The 22,875-nt window shown below is 37.1% G+C and overlaps 1 protein-coding gene across 3 annotated transcripts in view; it reads right to left on the bottom strand.

Annotated features, from left to right (window-relative positions):
* Positions 1-6,326: 6,326 nt before the first annotated feature.
* FAM3C (FAM3 metabolism regulating signaling molecule C) overlaps positions 6,327-22,875 on the bottom strand; it is a 30,871-nt gene continuing 14,322 nt past the window's right edge. Inside the window, exons 2-10 of one of the 3 annotated variants that reach the window (XM_075146911.1) lie at positions 22,566-22,626; positions 19,764-19,868; positions 19,057-19,086; positions 18,512-18,635; positions 13,694-13,752; positions 12,215-12,265; positions 11,668-11,752; positions 9,050-9,176; positions 6,327-7,965 (exon numbers count right to left, since the gene is read on the bottom strand). In XM_075146911.1, the coding sequence (XP_075003012.1) occupies positions 7,876-7,965; positions 9,050-9,176; positions 11,668-11,752; positions 12,215-12,265; positions 13,694-13,752; positions 18,512-18,635; positions 19,057-19,086; positions 19,764-19,868; positions 22,566-22,578 (684 nt within the window). In that variant the 5' untranslated portion in view covers positions 22,579-22,626 and the 3' untranslated portion in view covers positions 6,327-7,875. The remainder of the gene's footprint in view (positions 7,966-9,049; positions 9,177-11,667; positions 11,753-12,214; positions 12,266-13,693; positions 13,753-18,511; positions 18,636-19,056; positions 19,087-19,763; positions 19,869-22,565; positions 22,627-22,875) is intronic. The other 2 variants (XM_075146930.1, XM_075146922.1) reach the window with 2 other exon arrangements.

Raw genomic sequence — 22,875 nt, 5'->3', positions numbered from 1 at the left:
CTTGACTTCAGGGCGGTTCCTCATAGATCAAAACGGTCATGGCTAGGTCATGTAAAGTGCTGAACCCATACCAACTCATCCTGCTGGCTAAAATGTATTAAAAGCATGTAAAAGGATCATCCCACTGTGGCAGACTTCATGCCAAATGAGGCACTGTTTGTCTGAGCCCTCTAACCTATGGCAGATATCACACAGGGTAGAATATCAGGAAGTATCAGAGTGGAATAAATGTTATTATTTATTGTAGATAACCTGCCAAAAATGCTAATTGTGAATCCTCTCCTGACTGTATCCCATCTGTCCTGCCAGGTGATCTGGAGTGCCCAGATCCAGTAGCAGTAGTAACAGTGAATGCAGTATCATGACTTTATTTTTCATTTCACGCAAGAATTTGCAATAGCAATTTTTAGGTTTAACACACTTTCACAATTTTTACTGTTAGTGTAGGCACGGGCAGACAATAGCTAACAATAGGTAACTGAGAAACAGGGCTTCACACCCATAGGTCCAATGAGCATCACCAAGGAGGGCAGTAGCAGTAGTATTCTGACTATAAATGGGAAACTGGGGAGAAATGACTTGCTCAAAGCCACTTGCAAAAGCAGTGGCAGACCTAGGTTTGAAAAAAAAAATAAGAATAGGCAGGTCTCCTGATCACCAACCTAATGCTTTGGCTACCTTTGGTCACTGCATTTGTTTCTCAGCCCGTGTACTTTGAAAACTGTGGTTTGCCAGCTAGGGCTGTACAGTAACCATCCGAGTTGTGACTGCTGGGCAAGTCCTGTGGCAGAGCCCAGCACAGTTTTTCAAGGACAGGCAAAGACTAAAATAATCAGTTGGCTAAAACTGCATTTCCTAAGCATGGCCTCCTGTGGTTTGTATTTCTGGAAGTCAAATACGCTTTTTCCCCCCACACAAATGACAAATTCGTCATGCAGGGAACGGTGCCTGTGGACTCCGCATTAATGCTGCAGATAATTAGTGCTAAAATACCCATGCCTGTCCCACAGTCTGCTGTCACACTGAATCGACAACTGTGTAATTCCACAGGTGGTTCTGTTAAATAACGAATGGTTTACTCAGCGGAGAATGAAATGGGAATTAATCCTCTCTGGCCACTGTGTCAGCTCTGCAGGGCTGGAAGTGTGGTGGCAGATAGGAACGTGAGACCGCAATTCATTTCACAGCTAGAAGGTAACACTGACTGGTGGTCCCTCTGGCCGAGGCTGGAATTTGGATGCCAGGGCTGACTGTAAAAGGATGGCCTTCGGTGGAGGGGGATATCACTTCATTTGCACAGCAAAGAGGTGTAACAAATAAAGCGCCTAGGAGAGTGAAGGCAGACACACACGTGGAGTTTAGATGCACTAACTGAACTGGAGAAAGACAGAGAGATTCATTACAGGGTAGTGCCACATACCTCGTGAAACCTTCTGCTGAACCTGGGCCTGCAAGCACGAGTACAGCTTGTCACAGGCTAAAAGATCAGAGCCTATCTCAGGGTTTGGCCACTTCATTTTCCTCTCAGCCTTGCTATGTTTATGACTATACAGTGTAATTTTAAATGAGCTGCACATTTTCCTTGGTAATACTTCAAGAATCATCAGCTTACCATCCATTTTTTATATATTTTTTTTTAATATCAAGTTATGTGTGTATCAGGATGCCTTAATTAAAATGCTGAAACTTCTGATTGGGCAAGACTTCTATAATCATTTTCCCCAAAGCCCTGAAAATTTGTATTTGATTGTGGAGCAGAACGAAACACATTTATAAGCATTTCTGTTTTCTGGAGAAAAAGCTTGACGCTATACTAGGGGTTAAAACCAGACTGCAGTATTATTTATGTGGATGATGATTTATCCTCTGTGCTGAAAGGTGCATTGTGCCTCCTGTCAGTAGCACAAAAACCAGCTGACAACTGAAACAATGTCCCATTCTCTTGCATGGACCAATCTGCCCCATAATCTAAGAAATTAATTTGACACTCTATTGTGTCTCAGTATGTGCTAAATAATATTTTGACGTTAAACATACTGAGTTTATAGAGGATCTATATATCATTACGAGAATCAACGTGCACAGGAACACAACATCAAGATACTATTCAATTCTGGATCAAGATGTGCTCTTTGGGTTTTTAAAAAAACAGTTCTGGCTAGTCAGTGCTGATTATGCCAATGGGAACAAACCCAGAAGTTACCTGAAACTGAGAAAACTAAGTTGCGAGGTTTTACACTTGCGGACTTCGGAGCTCTCGGCTGCAGTCTCATGGCGGGCTGGGTTTGCCCACCAGGTTGGCTGAGGGCGTGCTCAGGCTCCTGCCCCCTGCCCGGCCCCAGCCCGTCGGTCGGTTTAGCGATATGGTTCACAGAAACACTCCACAAACAGTAGATTTGGCTCAGTTTGGAGCAGCAAACTGCAGCAAGGACATGGCAGGAAGAACTCAGGGAGGTGACCAGGAGTAGTAACTCCTTGAGCTGACTGTGCTGCCAACACAGAATATTGTCCAACTAAGGTTTCACACTTCACGTGCATTGAAAACTCCAGGTTTTTAACATAAAACAAACCAACAAAACCAAAACCCACACAGCACGAATGGAGAGTATTTGACAGAAGTTCTGCAAACAAAGCAGCTAGTGAAATAAACTCATTTTAGTGATTTCTATGCAAGAGATTTAGGTAGAACCAAACTTCCGGGATTATCCAATGCTACAACAACCTCTATAGAAGTTTTATGATCCCTCACAATGTACTAACATTGTGGCCTCTCAGGAAAACAAGCAAGCCGTGTAAGAAGGGTTGATGCTTCAGGGCAGGCACATTTTCCATTGATCAATGATCTTATAGCACTACAACTGCAAGAAACCTCTTTAAGAAGCCCTCCTTGCTTTGGGTCACCCAGGACTAAACAGCACTAAGGCAAGACAGAACAGTATCGTACTCTCTGCTGAGACCATATTTGGGGTAGCACAATTCTGTCCACTTAAATAACCGTGAAATGTTAGTTGGGTTCAGTGGAGGTTTTTTTCCATTTGCCAATTATCCCATAATTGCCATGCTAAGAAACCTCTCTAAACCTCTTGCATTGTAGTGCAAGATCAGCAAGAGGAACAGAATTAACCAGCTGCTTTGGGCTGCCTCCAGGGATCAGAAGTTTCCCATAGAGGATGGAGTGATTTCTGTGCATTTTACACAGCACACAATGTGGCTGGATTATTACAGTGCTCTATATGGATCCCTAACCCTCTCCATATATATTCTAAAGCCCTGAAAGAAAGTTTTCATTTCTACATACTTCAAAGGATAACAAACAGATGATGTTAATTTTATTTACTAATACACCACAAAACTTAACACAAGGTATAATTATCTACGTTGTGTGTGTTAGGTGCTTTTGAGACATCTGTGAGGGCTTAGATATAAAAGCCATAAATCAAGACATTATTCACCAAGTTTTCCAATGGGAAGGATGATTCAGCTGCCAAGATCTGGGAACATGAGGCTGTACTGATAAAGACAATGTTGAAATATTCAAGGCCAAGGAAGATAATTAGCCAGAGAGGATTGCTGCAGCATTTGGTAGGAAAAAACATTTGCAGACTACGTTCCACAGAAGATAGCACTCCCTTCCACCGCCATCCATCAAGCTCAGAGACATGATTCCTCCTCAGATGGGAGTGCCTTTTTTCATGTCAATGAAGTTATAGTTACATCCTGTATGGACAACACCCTAAGAAAGGAACGGGTGTTTACAGATTTACAGATTATAACAATTTTAAAAGGATAAATGCAAGATTAAAGGAACTGGGTTGCATGTTCTAGAAAGGAAAAGATAGGGCCAGGAAGAATGTAAAAACCATCGAAGAGGAGAGTCATCAATTTTTAACTTGCAAAGAAGTAATCATTAATTTTCAGCAAAGAAGATTTGGAGGGTACATGAGACAACCTATCTAGATGGATAGTTAAGCACAGGAAGAGACTTCCGAGGAACCTGTTTTAACATGAATCTATGAAGGATGCATTAGATCTTGTTTGTAAGGCTGAAAGGGCTGACTACAGGAGCAGTAAGGAGGAACTAAAAGTGGGTTTAAGCGAATATTAAGATAATCAGGAATGTAATGAAACATCTCAAGTAGAGCACATTCTCTCTTGCCATTCTTCATTCTTCTGCCTGCAGGGAGGCAGCAGCAGGAGATGGCTGAGCCCAGGCCTTTGTGTCCTTTTGGCACGTTGCTCAGAGGGTGAGAAGCAGTGCCCCTCATATCTCTAGTACAGCATCAGAAACTACTGACACCTCATGGTATGGCCAAACAGGCCGAGAGCTGTTCTTGCACCTTCCTGCTTTGGCCTCAAAGTTGCCATCCAGCCTTCCACGTTTTTTTCAATTTTCTTAGCTGGGCCCCTTGTGTTAAACCTAGCTTGTGGCCTTAGCCTGGCCTTACAGACATAAAACTGAAGAGGATTTAATCAATAAAAAGTCCCTTGCCTGGTATCCATGGCCCAAGTCAGTTTAGGGAGGAACTATGGCCCTTCCCATCCTTACACAGGAAAGTCAGTCAACGCTTATGGTGGCAGTATTATTACTTTATTTCCTCCCTGAATTTATCCACTTGGCCTCTATTTTATTAATACACTCATTCTTGAAAAACACTCACACTGCAGAAAATCCAGTTTAGGAGACATTATACACACATCAAGCGTTAGTAGTCATGTCAATGTTTGAGGGAACTAAGTGCAACAGTAAGGCATCTGGAAAGCAAAACATGCTGAGCAAAGGGAAGCTTTTCCAAACTAGCACTCAGGAAACTAAAGCTGTAAAAGGTTCTGCTGTTTCCAGAGAAAAAGAAAAAAAAAAAAATGTTTGATCATGAAAGACAGTAGGAAAGATGCAGAAGGCATATCAAGGCAGAGACCCCCTTCAGCTCCTTTCTTAAGACTCCTGTTTATCTACATAAAGCAACACTAGCAAAGCAATTGAGAGCTGTGGTTTACAATGAAGAAGTCTTCAGGTGGCTTGGACCCAAGCGGGGTGCTCCTTGGGGAAAACAAAGTTACAACCTCCTTGTGTCCTCCCCTCCTCTTCTCACAGCTGCACAGACACCTCCCGCAATCTCTCGCTCTCCTTCCCTCACTGCTCTGTTCTCAACAAGTCCACAAGATGCTGCAAACGTTTCCATCGTCTTGTGTAGGAAAACATGCATCCTGGAGCTTTGTCACACACAGGTACTTTCACGTGAAGCTACCTGTACAAAATGCCTTCATCTTTGCAACTGACTACTTCCTACCGCCAGCTGTGGGAGAGACCAGGGAGGCCAGAGAAGTAAGTGCCTGGTAACTCAAAGGAAATGCACATATAATATCAGAAAGTCTCGCTTCTTAAGCATCAGAAAGTTTACCTCAACAGGGATATTGTAACTAGCCCACTCAAGACAGAAGAGATGGCATGACTAGATCTTGTGGCAAGTCAACAGACCAGGATGATGGACAAGAGCAAGGAGACCCCATCTGCATGGCCACTCCAGTACAAGTTTTATATACCTGAAGACAGTCTTACTAAAAATGGTATGATACACCTATGAGGACATGGGTTAGAGAATAAGAGGAAGATTTCTGTCAAAATCACAAGAATCAAATTATTTAAGAAGTTACAAAAATAATCCTACCATTTTATTGCTTTAAAATCCGTTGTTTAAGAGGTTTGTGGCAGGTTAAAAGAGTCATAATATATTTACTTAATTCAGATTGCTGAAAAAAAAAAAAGGCACAAATTTAGAAGATACAAGGGCTAAAAAAGGTCTGCCTTTAGTGTTATTTCCTCTCCATTTAATTCTGTAGAGGAAATTTGAACTTTCTAATGTGATGAAAGATGAAATATTCAAATATTCAAAACCCAAAGAGTGAAGACAAACATAGTCCGGGGAAACCATTAATGCAGACAAATGTTTTCTTCTCTTAAGACCCTGCCAAGGAGCTTCAAACTTATTTTGATATTATTCTGGATAGCAGCATAACCAATACTGGCATATACACCAACAAAACTGTATTTCCGTGAAAATTCTATGACTTACACAACTAGTTTTCCACAATAGCCTAACGTTATGAAATAGAAGTTATTTTCCAATTGATAGAAACAGGGGGGTTTACTCTGATGAAAAAAAAAAACGTGATTTTGACACATCCTCCTATACAAGAAAATCTGAAAGATTTAACAAAAGCAGTTTCACTGTATAAGGTGCATTTATTGCTGTTCTACATTGAACTTGAAGGAAAACCACATTATTTAACAAGCTAAACATACAGAACAACGCAGAATCCAGTCTTACTCTGGTATCACAGGTTATTTATTTGACTTAACAAAGCAATTCCCAATATTGCTTGTAATTTTTAGTGCACAGAATTAAATTTGTTTCAGAATACATCAACAATAATAGTATTTTGAGTACCACTGTGCTCAACTCGCACTGTGAGTTCCTGAAAAATCCTTTGTGGCTTTTGCCCCACGGTACTAGCTAGAAATTTTTGAAGATTATACCAGAACTCATGACATAAAGCTCCAAGAGATTACAGCCAATTCTGTGTCAGCCCCTATTTTGTGAATAGCGACACCATCAGTTACACCATACTAACTTAGTTTCAGCAAAAGTTCAAGCTGGCCCTACTTAAAAGCAAGAAGTTTCCAAAGAAAGCAATATTTTCTCACAGCTCTGATAAGAGCTAAAGAATAAGGCCACTTCAACTTGGTCCATTTTTTTCCATTAAAAAAAATGATAAAGGAAACATTGTCAGTTAAGTGTCACACATCACATAACCCAAGATACAATGCTTTCTCTAACATCTCCCTGTAAGAACAAATTGCCTCAGCTCACATTAGATGTAACATAGGTGTTAAAGGTGCATAATTGTGTACCCTGAAACAACTCTCACTAGAAGGCAGACTGCTTTTTAAGAGATTCTTTGTGAAGGGAAATCTATTCCTGATGTTAGAACTAAAAGAGGAAGCTATTCCATTATGCACATTTACTATGTGACTAACTACTACAGCTGAACAGCCATAGATGGAATCCATGGTTAAGCAGCAGTGCAAAAATTGCAATAAAAACTGAACAAGTTAAGCACAGTACTGCTGCTTAACATGCGAAATCTCTTCTACAAAGTAAACACTATTTTCATGTGAAGTACAAATCCTTCCAAGCTGCTTTTCAATATCATGCACACTTTTTATATATTTACTTTTGTTCCTCCCCTAATAAAAATAATTTATATTGTGCTTCTCATGGCATATCTGTATTACACTATCAAATATTCTTCCTTTGCTGATTTTTCAGTTTTGATGAGGGACTACAAAATAAATTTCTGGAGCACTTGGTATTAGAATAACTAAATAGCTTTAATAAAAAGTGATGCTGCCATTAAAAAGGCAGAGGATAAAAAAAAATTAAAGCTCTTTATTAACTTATCACTAAAATCTACATATTCCACAAAGGTTACATACTCACAGCAACGTTACGCTGTTAAGAGGACAGTACAACATTTGTCAGGATCTGTTTATTATCCACATATGCCATTTATTATCCAGTTGATCTACAAGATATTATTTACCACAGGCAAACTAAATACTGTGCCTTTTAAGAAATCTGCATAGAAATGATTTGATGTTTCTTTTATTTTGGACATATTTACAAAAAGGATTTCTATATGTGTTAGCAATAAATAATCCCAATATTCAAAATGTCAGTGCTCATGCACACACCGACAAGATGGTTGCATGCTTTAAAAATATTATTTACAGTACAGTCTCCTTCATAGCCCTCTCCCTAATAATAGCAGAAAGTGCATTTTCTTTCATATTTTCTCCTTTCCTTTCGTTTTCATTTAGTCTTGCTTCTGAGGGATACAGCCTTCCATCTCAACAACTTCTGGCCAGCCTTCATACTTGTTTGTGTCCTTGTTGTTCTTTATATGCTATAAATAGAAAACATCAATCTACCATTAAAGTAAAATCATTTATCCTGCTGCTTTAACTCACAGCTTTACAAGACATTTTGTTTACTTATTTTCAGGCCATGGACAAAGACAAGACATCCTTATCAGCCTCTTCTGCTTTGTATCAAACATAACAATCTCTCAGCATTCACCACTTAATGTAACTTGCTCAGACAAGTGTATGCTTACAACAGTTAAGCCACACTGCGAAAACATTTTTTTAAATTTATTATGGATGTTTATTTAGGAAGAGAGACAAGGAAGAAAAAGACCAACTGCATTAAAACATGAACCACTAGGAAAAAATAAATAAGGATACTAAATGTGCAAAGCACTGAGACTGAATAGTCAGAATTTTAAGAACATTATTTAATGTTGAATGTTCAGGGGTTTGTTTTTGTTTTTTAATTAGGGGTTTATTTTTCCACCAAGCAACCATCTGCAGTCAGGTAAAACATTACTGCCTCCAAGAGTTTGCCACTGCTCCTGCACTAGTTCCCACTCCCTCGCAAAGCTGGCAAAAGAGAACACACCTTCCTTACTCTCCTGGTACAGAACTACCTTCACTGGTAATTAAAGGCAACAATGACACATGTTGAATTTTAACAGCTAAAGTATGGGAACATATCCTATTTCAGAAATTTTGCTATGGCAGCAATAATTTTTGCCAGAAGAGGGAAGTGAATAGCTAGGAACACCAACAGCTTAACTACCACTTATCTGTCAGAGGTTTGCCACTTTAGTGCATCTAAAATACAAGCATTAGGCAGTAAGTTTTTAATTCTTCAGTTTAACTGCATTCATTAAAAAGATAAATAATCTAGTTATTGGGATACTAAGATCTGCCCCATATAAGATTTTTTTTTCTTATTTGTGAATCACCGAAGAATCTTTTTTGTACGTTTAAAAGGAGGAGGCTAGTCAAGGAATAAATTTGAAAATAACACTGTGTGCCACTACTGCAATACATACCCATCACAAACAAATGCATGGTATTTATAAAACATGTTATGCTTTTATTAATGTAAGCTGTTAAATTCCAGTAAGTTACAGAATCACACACCTGTTCAAATGGACTTTTAGTCTTAATTCCTTTTCCACCGCAGAAGACCCAGTTGTCTCTAAAGCCAAGGTTAGTAATAGATGTGCTTCCTAATTCAGAAATCAGTTTCCGTGCTTCCTCATTAAGCCTTGAGCAAAACAGAGAAGTTCAGTATGTGAATAAAATACATGCCCTTAGAGCTTTCATTGTTCAATACACCATTCAGCTTTAATCTCATTAAATATAGTTTAAGTCAGTCAATATTGGGCAAGTTCTATCTTTCAAAATTAGATAAGGCTAGTTCTGAAATCACCTGATCTAATAAGCTCTGCTCTTTAATATTATAATCTCAAGGAACCAGCATACAAACCTATCAGTACACCAACAAAAGCCAAGAACCCTCTCCTGTGAGAATTTATCCATACGTCTCAAGTCGTGTTAGCAATTCTCCAAGCAACTAAAAAAGTCAACATTTAAAGTAAACATTGTTTGCAGGTTCAAGCTGAAGTCTAGATAAAGTAAAAGCTATTTTAGATTAGAAGAATGACCTAAATATACGAAAGAAGTTCTTGTCTACTTGGGTCAATTAATTCAAAATTCAGAATGCTGCTCCACAGCACAGTTCAGTACCTGTAGGTCCAAGTAGGATAATTTTAGTATGGAAGGGAAAACAATTCTGTAGGATGATAAGTTATCATTCCAAAACCTCCGAATAACAGGTCTTTATTTCTTCCTTTCAGTTACTATATTTGCCTGATTACTAAACAACACACACAACTTCTGATTAATACTACTTACTGATATATTTGTATGACTCACTTTAGCTAAAATTATGAAAATGATTAAGTTCTTTGGAGGTTATTTGCACAACCCACACTCCCAAGTTTCTAGAGCATTAAGGCAGCTTACATTTAAAACAAAAATCAAAATAAAAATATTTTATCTTTTAAACATGTTGGTTCTTCACAATTTTAATTGTTTTCAAGAACTGGCAATTATGATTACCATCAACCACCAGTGATAAGGTTTTGGCTAATTATGTAATATCACAAATAAGCAGTAGCTCCTGGCCATCAGCATAAATGCACCAAATTCACCTTGTTGTTTAGCTGATATTGTATCTACATACACACTTTCAAAAACATCACCTGTGACATGTTTATTGAAACAAACTCACTGTACTTATCTAAAACATCAAAGAAGAAAGGAAAAAGAACAAAAAGAAAAGTAACAAAACAAGTGAATAGAATAAAGACAGAAGACCCAGTCTTGGCATAAAGAAACATTAAATTGCTTTCTTCTCCTAAAAGCAGTGAACGTACAGACACACAACTATTTACTGCAAATATTGCACACTGCGAAGTCAGGACTTTGTCATAGGAAAGCTGCTCCTATATCAAAAATACAGACAAGTTGTGGATAACAAATTGAACCAAAAGGAAAAAAATGTACAGAACACATTAGCAAAAAGTTAAATATTATGAAAACAACAGAGGAAAAGGAAAAAAAAACCCTCTTAATTTTCACTATGAAAAGCAATCCTTCGGACAGGATGACTTAAGTGAGGAGTAGATTACAATACAAATTCTACAGTAATTTTTAGTATCTATTAAAGCTGACCAAAGTTGGTTGGAAGATAATGCTTAAAGAGAACTAAAACCTCTTGGGCTATGCCTACATTAATAAATTGAACAGCTTTAGGGTGGAACAATCCAAACACTGAGGGCAGAAAGTATGAGGCACACACTAGTAACCTCTCAAACTTCAAAAGGAAGGATACAGGCAAGGCCTATTGGGAACGGTCTCTGCACCCCTGTAATCACCGAACTGTCTTGGAGTTGATCTGAGAAAAGTGCTGGATGGAACAGTCCAATTTCTACCAGAGTATGTTCTCACAGCCATGTTCCTATGTCTGGACATACCCAAATTTACCAGCATAAGAATGAGTTATCAGCAATAGGAAAACCAGCACATCTCCAAAAAAGAGAGATATCCTTGACAGCATACATTTACCAAAAAAAAAAAAAAAAAAAAAAAGGAGGTGGGGACAAATTCTAGGAGAGCAGCTAGAAACCTACAGGGTCTTCAGAAACCCGGGAGGATAAGAGCATGGTTTAAAAAAAGTACAATGCCTGACATACAAATATATTTTTCATAGCTATGAGTAAGCAAGTTTGTTGGACTGACCATATGCCCTACATCGTCTTCTTTTTCCATTAACATATTTTCTCAGAAGAGCCAAAACCCCAACTATGTGTACCAATATAGTAATTGCTAATTAGTCAACTATTAATCTCTAGCCTTTTGAGATTTTCAAACACTTGTGGTATTTCTGCTAGAGGGTCTAATTTAATATTTAATTTAATGTTTCCCTGTTGTTGGGATCACAAAAGTATACACCTAACAGTCCTCTATGTAAATACATACATAACACCTGGTTAGTTTTAATTTGATCCTTGTTGTGCCCAAATCACAGCAGTATTATAAAACTAATAAACTGAAGCATAGTTTCAAATCCGTCATCTTGGAAGAACAAAACTTTATCAAAAGTGATTGTGTGATAAAGAATGCATTTTTTTCCAGTATAAAACAGCATTTAAAAGTTTAAGCAATATTTACTATATAACTCAATGACATACTTGGTTGCACCATCATCATATGTTCCCATTAACACTATTGTTCCATCCTGGATGGACTTCAGAAATTCAATAAATGGTGCCACATCTGAAAAGAGAGAGAACACAAAACTATTTAATAACAAGCAACCATTCCATATTTAAACACCTGCAATGCCTTCCTGCAAAGACATCAGTTTTAAGAATATTTGTAAATGTACTTATAAATTTATAAAAAGATGCTAAGTGGGAGAAAGATAAAATGCATCAGAGAGAACTTTTTCATTTTATAGAAAGAGTTTCATCCATATTGTATAAAGATATAACCCCTAGCGGGAACAAGCCCTGAGAACAAGTGTGTTTGATTCACCATACCACTCCCTCCCACCTCAACTATTTGTGTTTCTTTAAAGTTGCATACTCTTCACAATTCCAAACGGTAGAGGTGAAGCACTCCTTTAACTATCACCTTAAACCACTACAGCAAACGGAGCCTGGAGAAGGGGGCGGCGGGGGGGGAAAGAGGCATTTAAGTTGTTTCTGTCTAACCAGCTAAGGTAACTGCACCTACCTCCTCCCCACATGTCAAAGAATTTAGTGTCTAATGGTTCTCCTGTTTTACCTGGAGAAAAAGAAATATTTGGTGTCATCAAATATAGCCAAAATTATTTTACAGACAACGTGTCCAACTCCTCTTAATGACTCTTTCAGAGAAAGTGCTGCAGAAGACACCATATAAATCAATTACTATGGTAACTCTTATCTTTTATGAAGATTGCTCCTTAAACAGCATAGTAGTTTGTGAAAAGGTGCAGGAAAAGGTAAGAGGAAAAAAAGAGAGAAGATGCAATCTTCTGATTTTGCGTCAAGTGGAATATAAATTAAAACAAAAAGCCCACAGCCTCTAAAAACAATAAAGAGAATTAACTTCATATATTTGCCCTTTTTTTTTTTTAAGTTGTTTTTTTCGAAAATAGATAGTACAGCTATAGGTTGCCTTTAGTGCCACATGGAAAGTAAGAAAGATTAAAATTACACTGCATGTTTTGCTATAGGCTGGAAATTCTTAGCCAATTTAAACATCCAGAACAAATAGAAGTGGACAATATAGTCATCTCATTAGCTTTTTTTTTTTTCCTTACTATGGTGTCTACAAAGGCAGTATTTGATGGAAGGTAGAGTTTTCTCTTTAACACATACATTCATTTAAAGTTTGGAACACAGGGAGAGAGACTGCAGCTATATAATACAAAGGTAGGTATTTTGGTTTTGAACAGATTGAGACAATTTAGGAGGACAAAATAGGATTAAGCAAGTATTGTTCAAGTCGTGCTTTAGATGACATAAGCCCAAGTACAATCCAAAAGTAACATGAATTTATATTGCAGTGAAATGACAAAGTGCTCTCTCAGTGCTACAAGGAATTGCTTCCTACACATTAAGGACAAATCCACCAGTACTGATGTTCAGTTCCGCTTTCAAGGTGACACACAGGTAAATTTGTTTGGTTTTAATGAAAGTTAAGAATCCTGAATGCAATTACATAACATGATGTATTTAGGGACAAGATCTATAGATAAGGACTAATCAAATATACTGATTTCAAGCTAGGAAATAATGAGCTGGCCTTTCCATGCAGTAACAGAATTGTTAAATTTAAGTTTCACTGAAGAGAGAGCAACGGAATAATTTAGTCTACAAAGTTTTATTAGTGGTGGCAACACACAAAGTCAAAAGTAGCACCATGCATCTCATGTCTTTTTCCATTTTATATGTGCATTAGGAATTTATCTGATGTATCACCAAGATAGCACCACAGCACTCCACATTACTATTTTTACTACACGTTTTTAGAAACAAAAATGTACTGCGTTTTTCTACTTTCTAACTAAAAGGTGTAAGAGCCACGATCTGACATTATCTCAGTATAAATACGCTAAATACTTCCTTTTTTCCTCCTGCTTCCCTTTCCCCATCTCTTAATATTTCACCTTAAATTTCAGAAACAATTTGAAAATGAAGAATCTGCTCACTTAAAAATGTCACTTACCATTGACCAAGGCCACATTTATTCCTCTGCCAACATTATTTTTAACTCCACTCATTAAACTGAAACAAAATAAACAATTTTATTTTTAATAGGACAATTTTCTGATGTGAAATATTTCTGATTTAAATAGATCAATCAAATTGTCAGAGATACATAGTTGAAAGACCACATGGTTCATGAGTACTTAAATGAAGCCTAATCTCCTTGAACTAATCTGTGTGCTCTTACAGCACCACTGAATTGAGAACAACAGATCAAATATGCCCAGTTGTATCCATTTCATTTGATCACTTAATGAGCTTGGTTTCAAAGTATGTATGTATATTAAAGGTGTCACAAAAAATAAAGTATTAATGTATTTAAGAAAATTCCTTGCAGTTAAAGAGCCTGAAACAAATAATAATTTGAGGAGCTTAGCACAGTCATGTAACCAACATTTTAAGCTTTTTTGTAAGCACATGCTGAACAAAAATGTGTTAATGAGTTCAAAAGCTAGCTGAACAGAGGCATTTAAAATTAATATTGCAGCATCACACTAAGAAACAAGAAAGTCAAAGCAGTTAGCTACTTGTACCTATAATAGGAAACCTAAATCTAAGAAAAATAGTTAATACATTCATGGGACTTTAAACAAAAGTTGAATATAATCTTGGAGCACAGTTACACATCCCAACAAAACGGTCACAATCTGTGACGGCAATTACTTGGCCAAACTCAGAGTGGCAAAGGAGCTGGAAAGAAGAGATGCATTGTGAAATGGAAGCCCTTCAGAGCTGTGAAGAAGAGCTAATGGGAACGTCAAGACTGTTAGCTAGGATGCTGTGCTGCCTTGGGCCATGGTGGGTGTACCACTCCAGTTAAAGGAAGCTTCCAGATCTCCTCGTCCCCTTTCACTGGCACTGTATAAAGATCTCTGTTCTGCCTCCAGGCCCCAAATATCCCAGCATCAACATTTTGAAGCTAGGAGTAAAAGAGTTAACATACACAAGAAGAAATAGGAGTAGGGGTTGAAACAATTACATAAATTAAGGTAACTAAGAAGTCTTCAGCTAAGATTCAAGAAAGCACCTCAGCCTAAGCAGAGGTGCACATATCTCATTAATTACAAACACACTCTAACAGATGCTTTAATTCCATCCTGATCAGGATTTCTTTAACATCCCTAGCTTGCTCTAGGAAGGGGCTACAGATGTGTACAATCCTGTTACATTCAAAACTTTTTTCACATTTCTTCTGCGATAATATGATTTTCACGTCATGTCTGAACATCCATTCTAAGCAACGTTTCGGAAGGACTGCATCCTTACACACACAACTGCAATATCAGCTTTCTCATGCTAACTTATTAGTGATAAGCTAGAAACAAGAAATGGTCTATCACAGAAGTATGACAAAAATCTTCCTCTCTGATGCTATCTTTTGCACCCAGGATAAAGACAGAAGACGAAATTTAGAGGAATGTCAAATTTAATAGACAACTATCAGGAACAGACTCAGTATTAGCTAGTTAGAGAGGCCATGAAAGAGTACCGGTTAATGGTAACTCTTGGCACAGTGACTTAGGTTTTAAAGAATTAGTAATCAGAGACAAGAGAGTCCATATTCTTCTGTTAGTCCTCTAAGTTATACCATCTGCTAAAAATTCTGATTAAAATTAAAACTCTAATTCAATAACTTCTGAAACAGACGACTCGAAGTTTTTGGCTGAAATGCAGAATGCAGTTCTGGTTAGTAGAGAACTCCAGAAGTATTTTGCCACTGGAGGATCATTTCTTCTGATCACATGATTTTCATGTCATGTCTGAGCATCCACTCTAAACAATAACGTTAAATAAATAGTGAAAGCATAAATGAAAAAAAGGCAGTGAAGTTCTGAACACATTCCTTTGCTCATAAAATTTAGTGGACGTTTAATTTACCAAAAAAAGAAAAAAAGAACTTCCGTTTATTTTAACTACAAAATTATCTGTAAACAAGTAACAGTCAAAAAATATCCAATACTGGGGTGACTAGATGCTGAATATCCACACATACACAACAAAAGTTATAATGGATTTCAGACAACAAAAAAATCCTGCAGATATGAACACAAGAATTACTAGTTATTAAAGGAATGTAGTGCAACATTCTGCTATAAGGTTACTGCGGCACAAGCATGCAACTGGCTTCTTAATAGAAGTAGTAAAACTGCATGGAGAAGTTGCAAATATCACCCCTTCTTCTAAAAAGCTCATGAAGTAGCAACTACAGTATTTAATATTTTGATAATGACTACAGTATGTTTTTCTCTAATTTGGATTATGTCCTTCCAGTATAGGAGAACAAGGCTATAACTGAACTTCTATAAAGCAGAATTCCTATTTCACATCAAAATATCTACATAATTAAAAGGAAAAATTGAGAAATTAAATGCATTCCCAATTATATCAGCACCTTTAGTGCTCCCATAAACCAAGTGACATTCGTATGTTTAATACACAGCAAAAAACCTATGTTGTAAATATCATTGACAAATTATGAAAACTTGTCCCTGCTTCCTTGTCTTGGAAGTATGAAGAATACAAAGTAATCAGAAAAAGGCATTTTGCAGGAGTGAGTTCACAAAATATCACTAAAAAAGAGCTACTGAAGAGGAAATAAGTGCTTTCAGAGTTCTGAGATACTGAGCTTTACACACCTGAGAGAGCTTGTGCACTAAGTCACAAAACTACAGGCTGTAATGTGACAGTTTTCTCACAGGAGGGCAGCTGTTCATCAGTTTTAGAATTCTTCCAACAATTTACAATCAACAAGTTATGGGAGGTTTTGAAAGAGAAATCAAACGTCTTATGAGCAAAGCAGGAAATAATATAAAATTAATCAAATTTTCTGGTGGACATTTAAGTAGACATTACAAGTCCCCTTCAGAAGAAATTCAGGAAGATTTTTGCCAAGGGAAACTGCACTTAAGACTCCAATAGCTGTGCACTAATGTGCGCACTAGTATTAAAAGAATAGAGGATTTCTTGCCAGCAACTACTTTCTTTTCATCGCTTTCTTCAGTGAAATATCCAGTAGACTTTTTTTTTGGACAAGAACAACGATCTCTTCTTAGTTAACCAGTAAGCGAGACTTTAAAAAAACAAAAACAACAACAAAAAAAACCCCCAAACTACAATCCTGAAGTTAAAATATTACCTGCACTCCCACAACTTTTAATCAGTGAATCACCCTAAGTCTTCACAGATATTAAGCTTCCTAGCAACCAGAATGAGAAGGTAGGAAGTTTTGGAACACCAATAAAAATAGCTCGCAGAGAGATTAGATAAGACTGTCCAAGGTCACGACACCAATCAATGATAAGAATGGAAAGCAGAACCTAGCAGCTTTTAGTTAGTATATGCCAACGTGAGCTCATGCTCACTTTGACCTGCTCCCCGACTACACCGTGATGCTTGCTGCAAGCCCACTCCTACACAAGCAAGCAAGCTTGAGCTAAATCAGCCTCACAGAAGAACAGCTTGAAATTTGAATGGTGCTTGTCTTTACTCTAACAACACAAAGCAAAGAAGCTGTATGTGTTTAGCTGTCAGGGAAAAAAGCTCCCATTTCAACTTTGCTACATCTTAATTGTTTGAGTTAAAGCTAAAAATAATCTTCTTTAAGATCATATAAGACTAATCTTACAGAGTTACTTTAGAGAGTAAAGTGATGGAAAATCCAAACTAATATTTTTTATTCTCTTATAAATTAATTATCCTATTTACTATATTACATAGCTTTATGTTGTACACAGTGAAGTTGCCATTTGCTCTAGAATTCATTAGCACTAACTGCTGTACATGCTATCTGAACCACTCTGTACTAACATAGCGTGGGCTGAGAAACAGCTAAACTGGAGTAGTTTAAATGCAAATGAAAGGCAAAGGCTTGTAAATGTGACTGATACTAAAAAAAAAATCTTCCAACAATGCTAACATCATGTCTTTTCTGACATGTCAAATGCAAAATTGAGTGGACAGATTATGTTATACAAAGCTGCACACTCTGGGTGATGAGCAGGAACAACCTAAGAGCAAAGAAACAGCGTCTAAAAATAAGTATTAATATACCCATTACGGGAATTACTGAAACACATTCAGTTGAATACTCTAGGCACAGTATTATTGATAATACTGTGTTAAAAATATGGTTATTAGAAACACAGGACTTAAACTCAAAACCAAACTGTGTTTCAAGCAGTTCCTTTTCTCATTTCACAATTATTTCAAGTTTATTAACTTTAGTTACCATCAGCACAATTAAATAACTACTGATCATTAAAATAGTATTTTCCCCTTTGAAGTCATCCTCTAAAGAAAAGTGGAAAATATGTTCTGACATCGGTACCATGGAAATAAGATAGTTTAAAAGATAACTTGCAAAAGACAATTCCATAGCACAGTCTTAGCTGATGACATCCAGTTAGAAGTATCAAGAGTAATTACTTGAAAATACAGTCTTTCACTGAATTACTATTAGAGGCACAAGAACAAGTTACTTGAGGCAAGTTTGCATTTGACTTAGCAAAGTCTAACTACTCCTTAAGTATGTAAACCTGAAATAAAGTGTAAGCTATCTTGCATGTATTAAAATAGCATACATTTCTGCATTTACTGCAGAGTATCAAGTGTCCTTCATCAGAGATTAAGTTATAATGCAACATAATTTTTTCATGTGGTCAAACCATTGGCAAAACAAAACCTACAAAGAATCATTTAAACTACTAATTTTGTGTGCAAAGCGATCCACGACAGCATTTGAAGGAGATACTTGGAAACAACAGGTAAAAATACTTACACATTATCTTCTACACAAATTTTAGGTCCAACTACATTTGCTGCTCCACTTGCCATTTTGAATGCAAAATGCTTTTCAGGACAAGCTTTAGAGATCCCACATTTGTATCTTGGAGGTTTTGTAGCTTTCAAGAGGAAATAAAACAGGATTTTAGAGACACCACCACAGGTAGGCTAACACAGAAATACCAGTTAGTTTTCTGAAGGAATTCAATGAAAAGAGCAAACACAAACGGTATCTCATCTGCAGTTTCACAGCAGCTTAAAATAATCTAGGTTCCTGCAGCATCTTATTATTCTACTTCTCGTTCTCACCCTGCTGCTTGCTCTGGCACTGTCATCAAAAGCCACAAGACAAAACTACAAGTGAAATGCTGTCAAAAAACAGACTTTACCAGAACTTTAGGAAAATCAGGAAAAGAGGAAGATTAGTTTCTGATTGCATTTAAAGTGCAATTAAGACTTTCTTAAACATGAAAATTCAACAGTCTTTCTGTTACTGTTGTGACTTGCTTTCGCTAATAACACATGCATATGAATACTCACAGCGTGCAGCTGCATCCAGTGCTGATCTAGCTAAATTGCAAAAAGAAAGTTTTACAAGATGTTACTATTAAAGAATCATCTGCTATAAAATATCCTGTAAATTTAAAATCTTTCTGTACCCCTGTAAAAACAGGTTGGTTGAAATGAAGTATCACATACATCTGAACATTATGTTCCAATATAAAACATTAACCTTTACACAGCAGAAGAATGAAAGTGATCAGGAATCACATTTAGAAGCACTGCCTTAATTTATGACTCTCCAATTAACACAAAGATCCATGGAGATACAAAACCACCAGGGATTTGTGGAGGTGTGGGCACTACAGTGAAATGAATTCCCTTCTCAGAGCTTCACCAGGATGGGGTTCCTTTCACCTAACACTGGAAGCCTGCAACTCAGGTGTATTTGAACCCAACCATTCATGATAGGAATTTCTTGGGATAGGAAGAGACACAAGTGACCTCACCAAGCACATATCTACAATACATCTGTAATACTTAATGACATCTGTGTCTCTTCAATATACATTATATATGATATATGTATAATATATATAAAAAATAACAAGTACACACATTAAAAATAAACACAGAATTCTTAAGTATAAAAACCTAAGTCAAACTTAAAGCAAAATGAATATGATATTCTTGATTATGGCTCAAGTAAATATTAATAGATGTCCAGAGAAAACAAAGTCACTTACCAAATATGTGTCCTAAGTTTGCATCCATTTTTATTTCAAATACTTGAGATATGACATAAAACGTCAATAAAAATATTGCTACGACTACTACCAACTTTGCAGCACCTATTCAGAAGCAGAGAAAAGTTTCAAAAAAATTATCTGCAAATGATAACATTAAGTTTACCAAAATTAACTACATGAGAAATGTGTATCAGATTACATTAAGGGGAACTCAGAAACAGGATGATCATTTGTGGTCTCACTAAACAGAAGTAATCTGCAAGAAATGGACATTATAATGTAGGACGCAACTGAGCCAGTCCATCAGTCCATACCAAATACATACCCCACTCTCAGCCTTCTCCAGCTTCATGCTTGTTTGACACCACAGAACATCAACTCAGCTCAGCAGCCAGGAGAAACCACAGACTTTTCCATGGAAATCCAGCTTAACAAGATGAACTAAGCTGATCTAACTGGCTGCTGTCCAAAGGGGAAATTCCCACCTCCCCCAATTCCACTTCCCTGTTCTTAGCTATGTGTTTCCTCGCTGTTCACAAATACTCCTCTTCCCACCCCTCCCTTCCCCCCCAAATTGAGCTATGTCTATTTTAATGTATGGCCAAGACTAAGTAATTAGGGATCTGTTCATATACTGTAGCTTGGCTACTTTGGTCAGTCAGGTCTGAGCATTACATTAAAAATCTCCCAAAACATCCAACAAAAAAAAAAGCCTCCTCACCTCCTTTTCAACAAATTTAAGTTATTGACCTTCAAAAAGCAAGTTTGAAGACTCAAAAGAGCTAATTTAAAAAGTAATAAAAAGCAGTACCGCTTTCCTCCCCCTTTTAATATGTTGAAGCCTCAGATAGCTTCAAGTTTTACAAGCCTAACTTTCTCCAGTGCTGAGTGGTCAAACTACCTCCTGGGGGAAGAGCAGGAAGCACACAACCATGGCAATGTACATCTGACGTGGAAACTCAGGTGTATGTGGTACTGCCATGAACCTCGCCATTTGTTAGCATAATTTTCAATAGATTTTTACAGAATACTCCACTCTTAGTTTATTGTAAAATACTAACTGACTGAGGGTAGAAGTTAGGTAGAAGATATCTGATCAATATCCTGCCTTCCTGTCTCACCCCAGTATGTCAAACTGTTTGGAAGAAGCAACCTTACAACATGACTCTGTTTCCCAGATTGCCAGCCAAATACCCTTCAGAAAAAATCCAAGCTTATGTACTCCTGCAGATCTCAGACTGCTGCTGTGATGGGCTGTTCAGAAAACCTTAAAATAGACAAATTACTCAGCCTTCAGAAGGATGAGAGATGTTAATCAATCCTTCCAAAAGGCTAAAAAAAGATAAGGGGATAGAAAAAGAAAAGAAAGATGAAGAAAGAGACGCAACTTTTTTGTGTGCTTATAGTTCGGTCTTCCTCTCCCACTTTCCCTTTCCGTGCATGTGAGCACACAGGTACTATGTAAGAAAACAGATGCAAACTTAATTTAAAAATATTATGCTGGAACTCCAAAGATTACTGCACTTGAAGGGAAGTGAACCATGTGTAAGCACTAGAGAAAAAAGATGATCTGAACATATGTTAAGAAGTGGAGAAAAGGTTTTCAAAGCAACACTGCTTAAAAAGACAAGACGGTACCAGATTTTGGAATGTGTCATCTAGCAAGTGGCACTTGGAGAGCATGTTGTTTCAGTAGATAGTAGGCGAGATGAATGAGAACTCAATCTGAGCACTAACCATCCCCTCCACTCTATATCCTGAGCCTTTCAACTGAACTGTGAGCACTCCCTCTAAGGGAGAGGTAAGAAGTCTCCCAGAAAATTCTTTTAGCACTTGAACCAAAACCAGCCTGTTTGCTACAGGTTAAACATTCTATAGGAGCTGCCATATCTTCTTTGTGGGTTTTAGCAGCAAAAGTAATTAGAGGAATAAAAGAAGAGGTTTGGAAAAGTCATTTTCCAGGTGATTAGCCATCTTCTAAAAATTGCAGCATTTTCCAGTTCTTTATTGGATTTACTTTAGTAGGTTGCTCCCAGTTATACATACTGAGGTTAATAAAACAACTTTAGAAGTAGTTACAAAAATCAGGACTAATTTCATGCATTAAGAAGTTAATGTGCAACTCTCTTGGAAAATAAGGTGTCATTCTCTCCTAGAAGGGCCAACAGTTGCTCCTTCTGCAACGTAACACTACAACTATTGATAAAAGTGCAATGCATCAGAAACTCAAAACTGTTCAATTGCCACACAGGCTATTCTACTGCAAGGAAATGTCTAAAATAATATTTTCTTGTAGTGTCATATTGGCAAAGATCTTATTTTTACACCTTCTGTCAAGTAAAATCAATTTCCCAAACCCTGTGCTACAGTAATTTATCTTTATGAAAAGGTTTTTATAGCTTTCAAACTCCCAGTAACCATTCAGGAAGTTTCAGACACTGTATTATAATAGTGCATAGCACTTTTGGTTGGGGTGTGAAGCAGGGAAGAAACCGCTTATGACATCAATTGGCCATTTCCTTATTCCTTCATCATCTTACAGAATTAGCAGCCAAAGTATGTCAAGTCATGGCACCTCAACCAGTCACTGCAGATCAGCTGAAGCGTTTTAAGCAGCTGCTTGCTGTTAGACCATCCCAAATTCTAAAATCAGTTTCATGAAACATCAATTAAATGGAACAGTAATGCCTGTTATGCCAGTTAGGTTTATTTTAAAACCCTATTGTCACAACTTGTGAAACAAGGGCTATAGACAGCATTAACAAGTGACGAAAGTCTGATTTTACTGAGCGTACTTACCTGCTATTCTCATGTTTAGTCTTCAGCCAGCTAATAACGCTACTGCATTAAAAATAGCCACCTAGGGAAAAAGAAAAGCACGTCACTGTAATTACAGCCAAATAAGCACTTTTGTGATGAGTTAACAGTAAAAAAAACCCATAGATTTTCTAGTCAGTATCATTAATGATGATTGTCCTGAATACCTAATTCTTAATGCTCACAGTAAAGGGAAGAAGATTTAAGATGGATTTCTGATGTATTGCTTTCATTTGCTCCATGAAAAAAGTGTTCTGAAAAACCATTAATTTAATTTCATCAAATCATCGAA

The sequence above is a fragment of the Calonectris borealis genome, chromosome 1, assembly GCF_964195595.1.
Source record: "Calonectris borealis chromosome 1, bCalBor7.hap1.2, whole genome shotgun sequence".
Classification (NCBI taxonomy): Eukaryota; Metazoa; Chordata; class Aves; order Procellariiformes; family Procellariidae; genus Calonectris; species Calonectris borealis.
This window is presented reverse-complemented; position numbering and strand designations above follow the sequence as displayed.